Here is a 12,631-nt window from a genome sequence, read left to right on the forward strand (position 1 = left end):
TCATGTTCAGTCTTACCAACGGACTAGATATGCGTCTTTTCAATTCCTCATAATTGTTGATACCTTCATGTATGTACTCATATCCAACCTACATAAGCGTGGATGTATATCTGCCAGCGCCCAGAGACATAATCTGACGTCTGTCTTCTAACCGGGACACTGAATTGCGCAGTCTCCAGTTTGTTACAGATAACTTAGAGAATCGGTCTTGCATATCGCCACGCTTACAAGAACATTACTGCGCATCCACAGCGAGCGTATGAGGTATGTTAAACAATGTACATGCCAGGGAATCTCGTCGATTCATACGTTAATGCGAGTGCGCTTTATTACCCAAGATGTTGCATGTGCCACACCAAATTACCGTTTCAGTCCCGATGAACAGACTAAATATACGAGGTCCCAAGCTGGTAGATCTGTGCTAGATTTCGACAAACGCAGAGACAGTGCCCAAACTGCGCATGGATCAAGGACGCGTCATGCTCCTAGCCGTGCACTAAATCAGGCTCATGTCAAGCGTTTCTCTTCGTCCAAACTGCACAGAAGATTGGAACCCACTCCAGCTCAAGTCTCCAGCAGTTATCCGTTGAAGTGGGCTCTTTTGGACAGGACTCTAATTGGATATTTCACTACTTAGGTACATAGGTAGGCAAGTAATAGGCTCCATCTCTTTTCAAATGAACCATTTCCACTGGGTAGTAACCATGACATGTGTAGCAGCTTGCTGGTTTTCATCGTATAACACAGGACGGAGGCCGGGAATGGGAGAGTAACAAAGACACGGCCTAAAAACACACAGTTGGCGAAGGTAGCCATCTTTTCACGCATAGTGGTAAAAGTACTTCTTATTCAGTGATAACCACCAATCCAACAACGTCTCTCAGATCCTGGCATAGATGTGCGAAAAGGCAAGCTAATACCATGCCGCGTTTGCCAATATCCGCCTCCTAATATCATCCATAACCGCTCAGGTGTGCCTTTAAGTGTTTGTTTGTTTTTTCTCTACCCACCAAAGCACTTACAAGTGTATGCAACGAGCCGGTGCCGTTTCTTTGCTCGAATTAGGGGAGTTCTATTCGGCAGTTGGCACTGCTATGGCGCATTTTAGCGGCCGTGAGGGCTTGTGTACCACACTATGTTACTGTTTTGATGGATTACGATTTCAGACTGATCCAACCCCAAGTTACGATAATCGGTCAAGAGACATCAAATACACTCCAAGCTTCTCTCTTGCAGCAAAATGGAAATTAGCTCAGCAGAAAGCTGGCAGAGAGATGACTGGCAGTAAGAATTGGTATTCTACTCCATATATTTCTGTTTATAACCCGTCTACCTGAAGCTCTCACATGACAAAAAAAGAAATCCGATGTTTGCCGTTGCTTGGGAGAACCACGAGCATCATTTGTGTAAATTCAGAATATTCCATCAGACGTCGTTTGACTCTGGGATAAGCCGTGATTTGTAGCTCCACTTCTCTCCGTGGACGACGGAACGGGGAATAGCCAGCCGTAGGAGTAGTAGCCAGCCCTGGGGTGGCTAACAGAGGCGTGTCTCCATGAAGATGCCCATCAAGCCCATTCTGATGTCCTCAGAGTTCCAAAGTCCTTTCATGTTAAACGACTATAAATCACCCGTCTGTCCCGGTCAGTTACTCAATTTGCCTGTCCTTATCCATGGTTTACTCGATCTACTTTCTATTCACCTTCTTTATTAATCTACGTTTCCATCTTGGTTGAACCATTCTTTGTTCAACCAATCCTCATTATGGCCACTATTACAACCGTTGCCAAGAGTCTTCGTACCAAAGACTCTTCTTCCACAGAGGACGCCATACTACCATCCGAACCAGCCCCCGCCCAACTTTCTCGCATTGAGGCAGTTCCTGCTCAGGCATATCTTGCTGAGGCACCTCCTGCTCAAACCCTTTCCAGCCAACCACCGGCCAACCCTCAAACTACAATGGGTCCGAACAACTCAATCACAGTAAGTACTACCCCTCTAATAAATACTCAAGTAAAACAGCATGCTAAACCCAAATATCAGGTCATGCTCAAATACATCAAACTCACTGGCGCCTTCATCCGGGAGGAGTGGCATTATTACATCAACCTCGAAATTCTACTCCTAGCCGTTGGCGCCGGCTGCCTTGCAGGTTTCCTTCGCCACGATGCAAACTTAGGCGGGGGAGTAGGCGCGGCTGTGTTGGCTGTACTGATGGCCATCCTCTACATCGTGAAGAAGAAGAGACTATGCTGTCCACGACGACGGCGGTCCTCCTGGCCAGATTCCATGGCCTAAAGCAAAGAGACCCGTCGTTAAGCTTCTATAGAAGTATCGGGCAACCCACTTTGCTAGCAAAGGGTAGTGATGGTGATGGATTCTATGCTGATTTCTTTCAATTATTATGCGAGATGAGCTACGTTAATAACCATGATACCAAAGCCTATAATTCATCTCGCATTTTACAATTCCATTTCAATTCATCAATTTAAGCTCAAAGTGTTCCAAGTTAAATAAAAACTTCTTTGTTTTGTTTCGCTATGTGCTAAATTCCCAAGGCTACGAGTATATACAACATGATGTCGTATTTACAAATCATGAGAGCCATATATAGTCTCCCCCATTTTTTTGTTTCATCCCTTCAATTCATAAACCTTCATAAGAAAAAGAAAACCCAATCATTCCTTCATTCCCAGCTTATTTCTGAGCCCAGCCCAGACGCTCGTTGCCGAGGTCAAAGACAACCAGGGCAGCCTTGAGGGCGACATCACCGAAGATGTTGATGCCGATATCAGCGCTGCTCTGGAGACCACCGAAGCAGGTGGAGCTGCCGTCAGAGACGGGGGTGAGGTTGATCAGGCTACCGGGGATGGTGATGGTAGTGCCACCAACGCCGAAGCTGAATGAGGGGAGATCCTCAGAGCAGTCAAAGACAACACCCTGCTGAGAGTCGTCATACTGAGCAGACTCGACGTTGTTGTAGTAGGCGTTGACAACGTCGTCGTCGAGGAGGAGCAGGGTGGTGCCAGTGTCGGCAATACCAGTGATGGAGTTGCGGTTGAGCTTGGCACCGCCAACGGAGTAACCGGTGGCAGTGAAGCCCCAGTAACCCTCGCTGCCGTCAGCGGGAGTGTAGCCAATGGGGCCCTTGGCGAGAGTGGTGTCAATGAAGCCAAAGTTGTAGCTTCCGGCTATTTGTTTGGCTCACGTTAGTTTACTAATATCATATATAGAAGAAAAGGGGGAACTCCAAGTATTGGTTACTTACTTTGCTGGTGCTTCAAGTCGGCAGTGAAGAGGGGCTGGGCCAGGCTGTTGGCAGCGTTGGAGAACCAAGTCTTCTGGGCACGGGGCTTGACAGTGTTGCCAACGTCGAAACCGAGACCAAGGAGGCCAGAGATGACGGTGTCCTGGACGAACTGGGTGGAAACCTTGGTGGCAGACTCGACGGCCTGGGAGCTGACGCTGAAGCCGCCAACGGTGACCTTGTCGGTGTAAACATCACCGCTGGAGCTGCTGTGGTCACCGTAGGTGATGGACCAGGAAGCGCCAGAGAGCTTCTTGGCAGTGGAAGACTTGGAAGGGCTGTAGGTAACGTGTCCAGAGGCCGAAGACTTGGGAGTCTCGGAGCTGAAGACCCAAAGGTCGGAGGAACCGGTATCAAAGTCCAGGGGGAGGACCTGGGCGGGAGTGCCAATGGAGACGTTGGTGATGTACTCATCATCGGCGCTGTCGCTGGGGTTGGTGTTGGCAGAGCCGGTCTGGCGCTTGGTCAGGGCCTTCTTGGCAGCCACGGCAGCGTGGAGCTTCTCGCTGATGGGAGCGTTGTACTTTCTCTTGGCCTTGAAGAGAGCGGTAGGACCGTGGGGAACGTAGTGCTTGTTGTAAGAGACCTCAATGGAAGCGGTCTTCTGTCCCTCAGCAGGGAGAGCCGCAGCCAAGCCGCTGGCGGCGAGGAAGGAAACGAGGAAAGCACCAAAGGTCTGCATTTTGAAGGATGACTTGTCGAAGAAAGCTGCTCAGGAGTAGACTAGATTTGTTGTCTTGAAGGCTGATGAGACAAAGCTCCAACATCAGATCGAGGGAAGATGGATGCCTTTATATCCATCAACTCTTGTGCCGGTCCGCCTTTGAAGATAAAGATGATGTCGATGTTGCCCAGCTCTAAGACATTGTTGACGGCTTCAACTGTATGGTTTAGGAAGGTCATTTTTTGCGCCATCATCCCGGGTCTTCGCACACCTGCTGGGGCATGGTGATGGGAAGAGGAGTCACGATGGTGGAATTGACATCAGTATCCAGCCTTGATAGCTGGCGCCTCGTGGAAACGGGCGAATCAAAGACTCACGTCCAGGTGTGGAGAGGGCGCCTGGTTTCCTAGCCCAGAGAGAGAGGCCAGCCGAGAGTGTATTGCCATTTCTGCCTTGCTTCAATGGAGACACTGGGAACCTTTGTCGATCACGTATCGTCCTTGATCCCAAGATAGAAGTCCAGAGTATTAGTTCATGGCCGCAGTTACTGGTTTGGGGCCGGCGCAACATGGCGGTCTCCAGAGGGGCGTAGCACAGGTAGTCCTTTGGACAATAGTTCTCGCCACTACAGCCGCCCCGTCCAATCCGGGGTTATTGCTGTCTGTGCGGCTTTAACGATGGGGAATCTGGGTAGAACGGTCCTTGAAACGAGCATTGGCCAACGCCGATCTTGGTCTATCAGGCGCCTGTCTGCCTGGCACTTGAATCGTAGTCCGTGCTTCGTATCATGACTTGAGCGTGGGAGAGAAGCGGGCCGTCGCGACTTCGGCGACAATGCTGCGCCGCAGACTTTGCTGCGATGAAAGCTGATCCGGAAACAGATGAAGCAGCTAGCCCAACTCCCCCAGGTGATGTTGCAATCATGATCATGTTCCACTGTTTCCCGCAGCCAGCGGGCTGCTCAGTCCCCCATCGGTCAGCCATCCAGCCATAAACACACGCAGCAATTCCCATAACAAACTCACTTCAGCATCCAGCCAAGCCAGCCAAGACGTGTCATGCCGTGCTTCGTGCCTCGGATCTGTCCCGTGCTCCGTACTCCGTACAGAACAAAGCACCGCACTAGCGGAATCCGCCAGGGATCAACCGCCAAGCAACCTCATTAAGTTTAATCCCTTAGTTAATGTTAAACCGCCAACCCATCAATCAGAGAGGCCTGGTGACCGGGAAATAACAGCCCAATCTGCTGTAAGCTCCGATCCGGGGGGTCGCTTGAGGGCCTCGCACCTCTTGGCTCAGGCACTAGGCACTACTGGCCAAGGGCATCGACTTGGCATCCGGCAGTCAGGGGTGGGAACTTGTGCCAGAATCGCCATCTGCAATCTCCTCCGCTCCAGCCACTGCGCGCAGAAGTTCGTTACAGCCAGCTCAAGCCCAGAGCGGCATGTCCAAAAGGCCCAACGGCGCCTTTGTAGCTGCCGGACAGGGGCCAGAATCCGCCCCAAGAGTCGCCGTTGGCTCTTGGAGGCTCTGGGCCCTTGTCTGCGGCCGGGTATTCGGCATGGAGCTGACGGGTCCTGGAATCGCAAGAGGGATCGCTGCCGGGCGTCACGGCCATGATTGGCTATGTGTTGCGGCCTTCTGTCCAGCTGCTGCTAGCAGACTTGTGCCTGCACGAGTAATTGGGAGTGATTAGGCTCTCGGAGCGAAGAGGCATGCGGAACCGGCCGAAGTAGGAGGCTGTCATGTCACGGAAGTTGGACGAAGTACGGAGCAGCAATAACTGTTTTGTCTCTCGTGAATGCGACGCTGCAATACGAGTTGAGGTTTGTATGTACAGTATCGCCCACGGCACGTGATGGCTGCGATAAGACTTGGTCCGTGAATCTGGCGTCATCTTGCTCTGTATCGTCTCAATGCCAGTGCTTCTCCCATTCTACAGGTTTCCAGGCACGCAACCATCACGGCCAGTAGCTTCTAGATGCCGTGCTGCCCTGACAGAAATCACGTCCCTGCCCAGACCATCCAAGCCGACAGCCGATCCCGTCACACGCATCGCCAAGAAAATGTGCCATAATGCCGGCAGTACAGCAAAATGCAACTGGCAGGTCTTGGCCTACATCGCTGTGTGAGTAGGGACTCGATGCTGGAAGGCTTGGAAAGCTTAAACATACAGCATCCAGCCCAACCCCATGCCGCCAATCTGCTTCAGCGCTGGCGTCTTCCTTGTTGAGCCCGACCCCGGCCCCTGTCCACACGACGCCACCCGGAGACCAAGACAGCTCTGGAAGGTGGCTCATGAGGCATCAACAAGCTCAGCTCGCGTTTCAACGCAGACAAGAACGATCAGCGAAATGGCTCCCGGTGGCAGCGTCAAAAGGCCCCGGGCTTCGGGCTGTTATCAACGTCGCTCCTCGAGAGCCAATAGACATCCTTACCGACCTCCCAAAACGGGAAGCATTTGGCAAAGGGCCCTCTCTTGCGGCCGCTTGTTTATTGCGTTTACTTCAGCCTCTGCTCTCGTGCCTCGTATCTCTTCAGCCCCATCCCCCGCGAGACCGGCAGGGACAAGGGTACGCTAGCCGTTCCGAATTAGATCGCATGTGATAGACCTTATTTGAGACTGCCGCGCCTGTCACGACCAATGATGCAATCGTCAACTACCACCAGACTCATGGGCGCCTTCTGAGTGGAAGATGACCGAGCTGTTCGGTGGGAAAGGCGGACAATCATCCGGCGTAATACCAGATTAGAAGTTACCAGGCAATATGAAGCAACACATCCGGCTGACTGTCAGGCGTCACTCAGCATATAGAGAGGAACACGAGTCGGCGATAAGAGCATGTCTCAATGCCGTGGTGTAGTAGAGGATAAGATACGAGGCACCATAGACAGCAGAATCGGGGCATTCAAAGACACACCATACACATCGATAGATTTGCAACTTGTTGCGGACGAGGTAAGCTACCGCGAGGCTAAATGCACCATATCCTCTAGGTACGCAAAGGTACCCCGATTTCCTTACTTTGGCAAATTCGGAAGCGCCTTTTGAGCGTACAAACGCGCCTTTGATCTACACGCTAAAGTAATCGACGCCAGAGCGTGTTCTAGCGCCCATTATGGCCGAGGAGAGTGAAGCGGCTCATTGTACGGATGCGGAATGTGAAAGTGTTTCAAGAATAAACAAGCTATGCTGTCAACTAGGGCACACTAAGCTCCCAACTCCGCGGACGTGCATGGCAAGATTACTCGTACAAGATTACACTCATAGCATTAGCAAATCGTCTTGTTCTTGATTACAGCGAAATATTGCCTGTAAGGTGAGTTTATCAAGGTGTTTTCTTCTTGTCCATGTTCATGTGGAGCTTATTGACTTCCACCTGCTCTCCGCTCCCGGAATCCACAAGATAGATAGCACCGTGACACATTCGTATTTCAAATCGATATTATTGATTTACAAAATAGTGTCAAAAAGATTATCTAAACTATACTAAAAAATTCTACTTCTTAATATAGGGTAGGTTGCATCGAGTGCTACGCAGCTACTGCAAAATATGTTGCATTTTGAGATCTAGTGCGGCCTTTTCCCTCCTAATATGGAATTGACAGAGTACTGGGTAGGTAAGGTATGATTATGATGTGCATTCTTAACAAGCATCAGCATGTCCGAGCGCTGATTTATATGGCATCACCCATATCTTGGTCGTCTTTACCTCTTTACTAAATACCACGACATCTCCTTCTGTTGGACTGCTGTCTGCTTTTCCCTCAATCCATTTTCCCCTGGCCCCATTTTGCTTGGTAGGTAATACGTATCAAAGGTTATATGAGCTAGACCTCCAAAATGTCTTACCCGTTAGACATACGGAGTACATTTCATTGTGACCATGTCTCACATCCGTCCCTCCATGTCTTAGAACTGCATACGGAGCATTTATTTTGCTCTGACTGCACACCCTCTTCTCGCGATTAGTTCAAACCACCCTATCAACGCAGTTAGTCTTCTCCAAAGAGATACCCCTTTCGGAAACATCCTCTTCTTAGCCGCTGCTTCGGAAGCTTCCGTATTTTACCTAAAAAGAGTGAGGGCGCTGAAAAGTGCAAAGGTCAGCTTGAATGACGACATCCGTGTAAGTGCTGTGATGATGAGCTAGTGATGATACGCCAGTGTTTACAAAGTACGACATGATACTTATTACATAATAATATATTAATAGACAAGGACAGGCGTGTACCATAAGATCATGGAGACCATATATTCCCCTGCTCAAGTGTATCAATACCAGTTACCACCTGTTACTTGCAAATGGTGCATATATGTCCCCCAAAAAACGCCGCGAACAAGCGTGGCCAAATCTAAACGCTAAATGCCTCCAAATATCCGCTGATCCTCCAAATATATCGATCCCCCCAAAGGTATTGAACTTCCACGCTCAATGCATGCCTCTTAGTCATCCTCCAATCCATATTCATTGTCCATCTCAGGATCATCCTCATCGTACCCTCCCTCGTATTCACCACCCCCTCCAAATTCCTCGCCATCGCCAAACTCCTCCGGCTCCTCATAGTCTTCCTCCTCAACATGCTCCTGCACATCATCGCCGGCGACACTCTCATCAAGTGCCTCACTCGCGTCGTCGTCGGCACCAAAGGTACTGCCAGCTATGCTAGTCTTCCTGCTGGTTGCCGCAGATCCAAGGCCAGCGTTTGGTATGTCGAAAATACTGCGGATAGCATCGTAGTTAATCCTCTTGGACCAAGCTCGGTCCTTGGCCACGCCGATTGCGGCTTCGGCTGCAGAGCTAGCGGGACTTGTTTGGCCCTCTCCCATTCTAGCACGCTTTCTCCTCTTGCGAGTTTGTTTGGGTCGCTCCGCCTCCATCTTCCGTCGGAACACCTTCTCTTGGTGTTTCCTGAGCCAATCCTTGTTCTGGTTCACCCAGATAATCTCTTTGATACGTGCTTCTTCCGGTGATAATAGACAATTAATGACCTCTGGGTCGTCAGCAAACTCATCCTCGGTAACATCGGCCGCCATAGACACCTCTTTTTGAGGCTGCTGTTGACGAGCCCAGAGGGAGTGGATTCGAGCTCGCTGCTCGGCATTCGAATATGCAAGCGCGTGTTCATAAGTAAGAGGATCATTGAAAATCTCTTCAATGACTCCTTCGAGTTCCTGCTCATCCTGCTCCCATTCTTCGTTGATCGGAAGCTGAGGCTTGGCCCGTTTGCCTTTGCCCCGGCCATCAGTTTCTTGGTCAGCAGTTTCTTCATCTAATGCATCGCCAAATTCCTCGGCAAGATCCTCCAAGCCTTGAACTTCGTCTTTGTTTTCATTCTTTGATGGATTAAGATTGATGTTTCCTTGGGGAATCTGTGAGGGTAATGGGGGGATGATGAAACCATCAGCATCTCGGCGATAGTTGACCTCGGGCGCTTTGGAAAGATCTGCCCCTCCCTCTACATGTCGCTTGGCTGGTACATGTTCTAGGCTGGGTTGCTCAGGATCTTCGCCAGTAATCCCACGCTTGCGTTTTCGTGATCTCTCTTCCGCCTTCTTTCTATATTCATCCGATTTTCGGTAGAATGAAGGTGGATCATGTGAACTCTCCAGGAAATCCTGTTTCAAAAAGTCTTCTACTGACATGCGACTTGACTCGGTGTTGTTGAATTCTTGTAATCGGTTCTGGATAGTATGGTTCGTCACCTTGACGATGTAGACGACTTCGCGAATTGTCCGTCGGAAGTTGTGCATACGTGCAGCCATGAGCAGACAGGCGCCGCAGATGCCAGAGGGTCGACGGCCCATGACCATCCAATCCCTGCTCATCCGCTTGACCAGTCGAACTGCATCTTCGGCGACCTTGGCTGTGTCTTGGTGGAACTCCATCTTTGTGGCAAATCGCCAAATGAGATCCTCGGGGTATACCGGGATCAGTCCATCGGTTCCAATTGGTACCACTTCATTCAGCTTCTTGAAGATTCGTCCCAGCTTAAACACATTGAGCTGAACCAAATCGGCCAAATCGATAAGCATGACCTTACAAGGTGGCTCGGCACGGCAAGCAGCATAAAGGCAGACAGCCGCAACGCTCGCCAGCGTGCGTCCCTGAATGAAGTTGGCGCTAGATGCAAGCTTGAAGACTTGTGTGCCTGCAGTAACGAGACTGTCGCTAATGTTGAGCTGCTGGGCATAACCTTGCATGAGACCTCGCGCCTCCCTGATGCTCTTTTCTCTGTCTTCGCTGCCACCTACTCTCCTAAAAGCAGGGCCCATGCCCCTAACACCAGCCTGATCAGCGCCGACAAAGGTTCCCTGAACCATGGCAGCACCGGATGACGTCTCGCCGAATTGTACCTCGGACACGATGTTGCTATCATCAGCGACACGACCGCAAGTCTGGCAAGTTCCGTCAACAACATTGGGTTTGGGACAGGCCTTGTTGGCGCACTGCTGGTGAGCGGGAGTGACAACGCCTGGCCTCTGCGTCGATGAAAGCCGTGTTGCTGTTGCGGCCGCATGACGGCGTTCCTCACGTTCACGGAGGGCCCGGACGGGATTTGGTCTAGCAAAGCGAGGTTTTGAAGGGCCACCGCCGGGGGCCACTGGCCGTTTTGTTGGCAGTGGTGTGAGAAACGACATGGCGGCTGTCGCGATGCTGGTGAAAGCCGTGTCTCAATATAAAGCGATGCGTAGATGAGATGATGGATGAGTCGCGATAAGAAAAAAAGTTGTAAGTGAGCAGCGAATATCGATAAACAAAAAAATTCCGGTCCACAGCAGAAATTGCTCTTCTCCCGTCCACCGCGCAAAGTCTCTTCTCACGGTAAACTGTCTATCCTCTGGAGGAATCGTCCTGTCTGTTCATCAAGGAACATGAGCGCAAGCGATAGAAGCAATTCCAGAGACCAAAAAAAATGCTGCGTCGTGAATCCCGATGATAATAGTAGAAAAAATCCGTATGCGCGCTCTGGTGGGTAGAAGAAAATGAAGAAAAAAAAAGTTGGGCGGGGCCTCGCGGGATTGTGGTTATGGCGGGATTAGTGGCCGAGTGGGGAAGAGGCACGAAAAAATTAATTTTCTGGATTTCGCAGCAGAGTTCCAGTCGTGGCAGTGGACGTGGTTCGAGGCAGCCGCCGGTTCGAATCTCGGAGCCTCAAAGTTTTTTTCAAGATCGCAAAAAACCGTAAACTGCGCTATTCGAGGTTCGAGAAAGCATCAAACAATAGCTGTCACAATTTTGTTGCGCAGAATCTCGCAGCAGCAGCCTCTTGGCAGAGGAAAAGGCGAAATCCTCTCAGCCCAAGGCAAAGTTTTGACTCTTTGCTCAGAGACTTTGGTCGGTCCGACCGCTTAATCGTCGGCTGAATCATCTTGCCATGACTCCCATCTCACGGCCTCTGTCCCCCGCATGCGTCATTCGCGCTGCTGTTTTTGCCGGTTTGGGGCATGTCTGCTGAGGTTTTTGCCAGTTTGGGCATGTTCGCTGTGGCTGTGTTCCGAAATGACAAGACACATTGCAGCGAAAGACATGTCGCAACGTTGCCAGAAGTCGAAATTACGAGCGGCTGCAAATTAGAGGATGATGTTCTCCAGCTGCTCGGCTGCTCCCCGACATTCCCCGTCGAAACGTGATTCGTATACTCCATGCTCCCCCACCTTATCCATTTTCCCGATCATGAGCTGCGAGGTGCCCAGAAGCTAAAGAGGACCTAAATGTTGAAGAGCAACAGTGTAGAGTTGCGGAGTATTTGTCAATGAATTGGCATTAGAGGCCGGTGAAATAATATCTGGCACATGGATCTAGCCTTACGAAATATCCCGGGCTATAGGCTGCAGATATGAGGCAACTCCATCAGCTCGTGTTATAAAAGCTCATAATCCATCCCCTCTTGGTCTCTCTACTCCTGCACACTAAATCCTCTGTAATTCTACCTTGTTCATCATCGTATCGCTCATAACCAACTCAGCGTAAATCCTCATCATGGCTGCCTCTGCTTTTACCTTTTCCGCCCCGGCAGACACCGACGTCTGGAAGAAGCCCCCTTCTCATGACGTCTTCACCGGTAACCTCTCCACCACAATGTCCATCCCACATATGTCCAGTATACAGATAGCTAACTCAACCTCTCCATCCAGCCCCCTACAAATCCCTCTCCAAAAATGCCTTCCCCCAGTTCAAATCCGCTTCCATCACCTTCACATCAACCTACACCCACCAGTTCGACCAAGCCGGCATCGTCCTCGTCTTCACCAAGCCATCCCTCCCCCGCAAGTGGATAAAGGCCGGCGTCGAGCTCTTCAACGGTCAGCCTCGCCTGTCCACCGTCTGCTGCGACAACTGGGCCGACTGGAGCGTCGCCAACGCCAACTCGGCTGAGGAGATCCAGGCAGGACGCAAGGCCGTGACCATCTTGGTCGAGAGGCTTGATGCTCACGATGGTTCGTGCTTGTGGGTTTATCGCGTCGATGGCGAGGAAAAGATTCCCATGAGGGAGATTTGCTGGCCTTATGGAGACAATGGCGGCCAGGGCTGGGAGCTGGAGATCGGTGCTCTGGTTGCTAGACCGACCAAGGATACGACCGACGACTTGGAGGCCAAGTTCCAAGATTTCCAGGTCAAATGGGATTCTGCCTAAACTATTACAGCCTACATGTA

The 12,631-nt window shown here is 50.8% G+C and overlaps 6 protein-coding genes across 6 annotated transcripts; 4 read left to right on the forward strand and 2 right to left on the reverse strand.

Annotated features, from left to right (window-relative positions):
• Positions 1–1,764: 1,764 nt before the first annotated feature.
• TRIVIDRAFT_219711 (uncharacterized protein) lies at positions 1,765–2,365 on the forward strand (the record flags this gene model as incomplete). Its single annotated transcript, XM_014102990.1, has 3 exons — positions 1,765–1,983; positions 2,044–2,232; positions 2,330–2,365. 3 exons carry the CDS (start codon positions 1,765–1,767, stop codon positions 2,363–2,365), a joined length of 444 nt encoding a protein of 147 aa, XP_013958465.1.
• Positions 2,366–2,511: 146 nt separating this feature from the next.
• On the reverse strand, positions 2,512–4,045 carry TRIVIDRAFT_81777 (uncharacterized protein; the record flags this gene model as incomplete). Its single annotated transcript, XM_014102991.1, has 2 exons — positions 2,512–3,191; positions 3,269–4,045. The coding sequence occupies 2 exons, from the start codon at positions 3,987–3,989 to the stop codon at positions 2,698–2,700; spliced, it is 1,215 nt and encodes a 404-aa protein (XP_013958466.1).
• A 1,370-nt stretch (positions 4,046–5,415) lies between these two features.
• Positions 5,416–7,455, forward strand: TRIVIDRAFT_61055 (uncharacterized protein; the record flags this gene model as incomplete). The annotated part of the gene is made up of 7 exons (XM_014102992.1): positions 5,416–5,599; positions 5,668–5,797; positions 5,914–6,099; positions 6,155–6,544; positions 6,867–6,930; positions 7,176–7,291; positions 7,437–7,455. 7 exons carry the CDS (start codon positions 5,416–5,418, stop codon positions 7,453–7,455), a joined length of 1,089 nt encoding a protein of 362 aa, XP_013958467.1.
• Positions 7,456–7,815: 360 nt separating this feature from the next.
• On the forward strand, positions 7,816–8,338 carry TRIVIDRAFT_61056 (uncharacterized protein; the record flags this gene model as incomplete). The annotated part of the gene is made up of 3 exons (XM_014102993.1): positions 7,816–7,826; positions 7,945–8,101; positions 8,189–8,338. The coding sequence occupies 3 exons, from the start codon at positions 7,816–7,818 to the stop codon at positions 8,336–8,338; spliced, it is 318 nt and encodes a 105-aa protein (XP_013958468.1).
• Positions 8,339–8,511: 173 nt separating this feature from the next.
• On the reverse strand, positions 8,512–10,554 carry TRIVIDRAFT_124308 (uncharacterized protein; the record flags this gene model as incomplete). The annotated part of the gene is made up of 2 exons (XM_014102994.1): positions 8,512–9,431; positions 9,498–10,554. Coding segments are annotated over 2 exons (1,977 nt in total), but the record flags the coding sequence as incomplete, so codon positions are not given.
• A 1,402-nt stretch (positions 10,555–11,956) lies between these two features.
• Positions 11,957–12,611, forward strand: TRIVIDRAFT_31329 (uncharacterized protein; the record flags this gene model as incomplete). Its single annotated transcript, XM_014102995.1, has 2 exons — positions 11,957–12,038; positions 12,112–12,611. The coding sequence occupies 2 exons, from the start codon at positions 11,957–11,959 to the stop codon at positions 12,609–12,611; spliced, it is 582 nt and encodes a 193-aa protein (XP_013958470.1).
• Positions 12,612–12,631: the final 20 nt, after the last annotated feature.

This window comes from Trichoderma virens (genome assembly GCF_000170995.1).
Source record: "Trichoderma virens Gv29-8 chromosome Unknown TRIVIscaffold_4, whole genome shotgun sequence".
In the NCBI taxonomy this organism is placed as follows: Eukaryota; Fungi; Ascomycota; class Sordariomycetes; order Hypocreales; family Hypocreaceae; genus Trichoderma; species Trichoderma virens.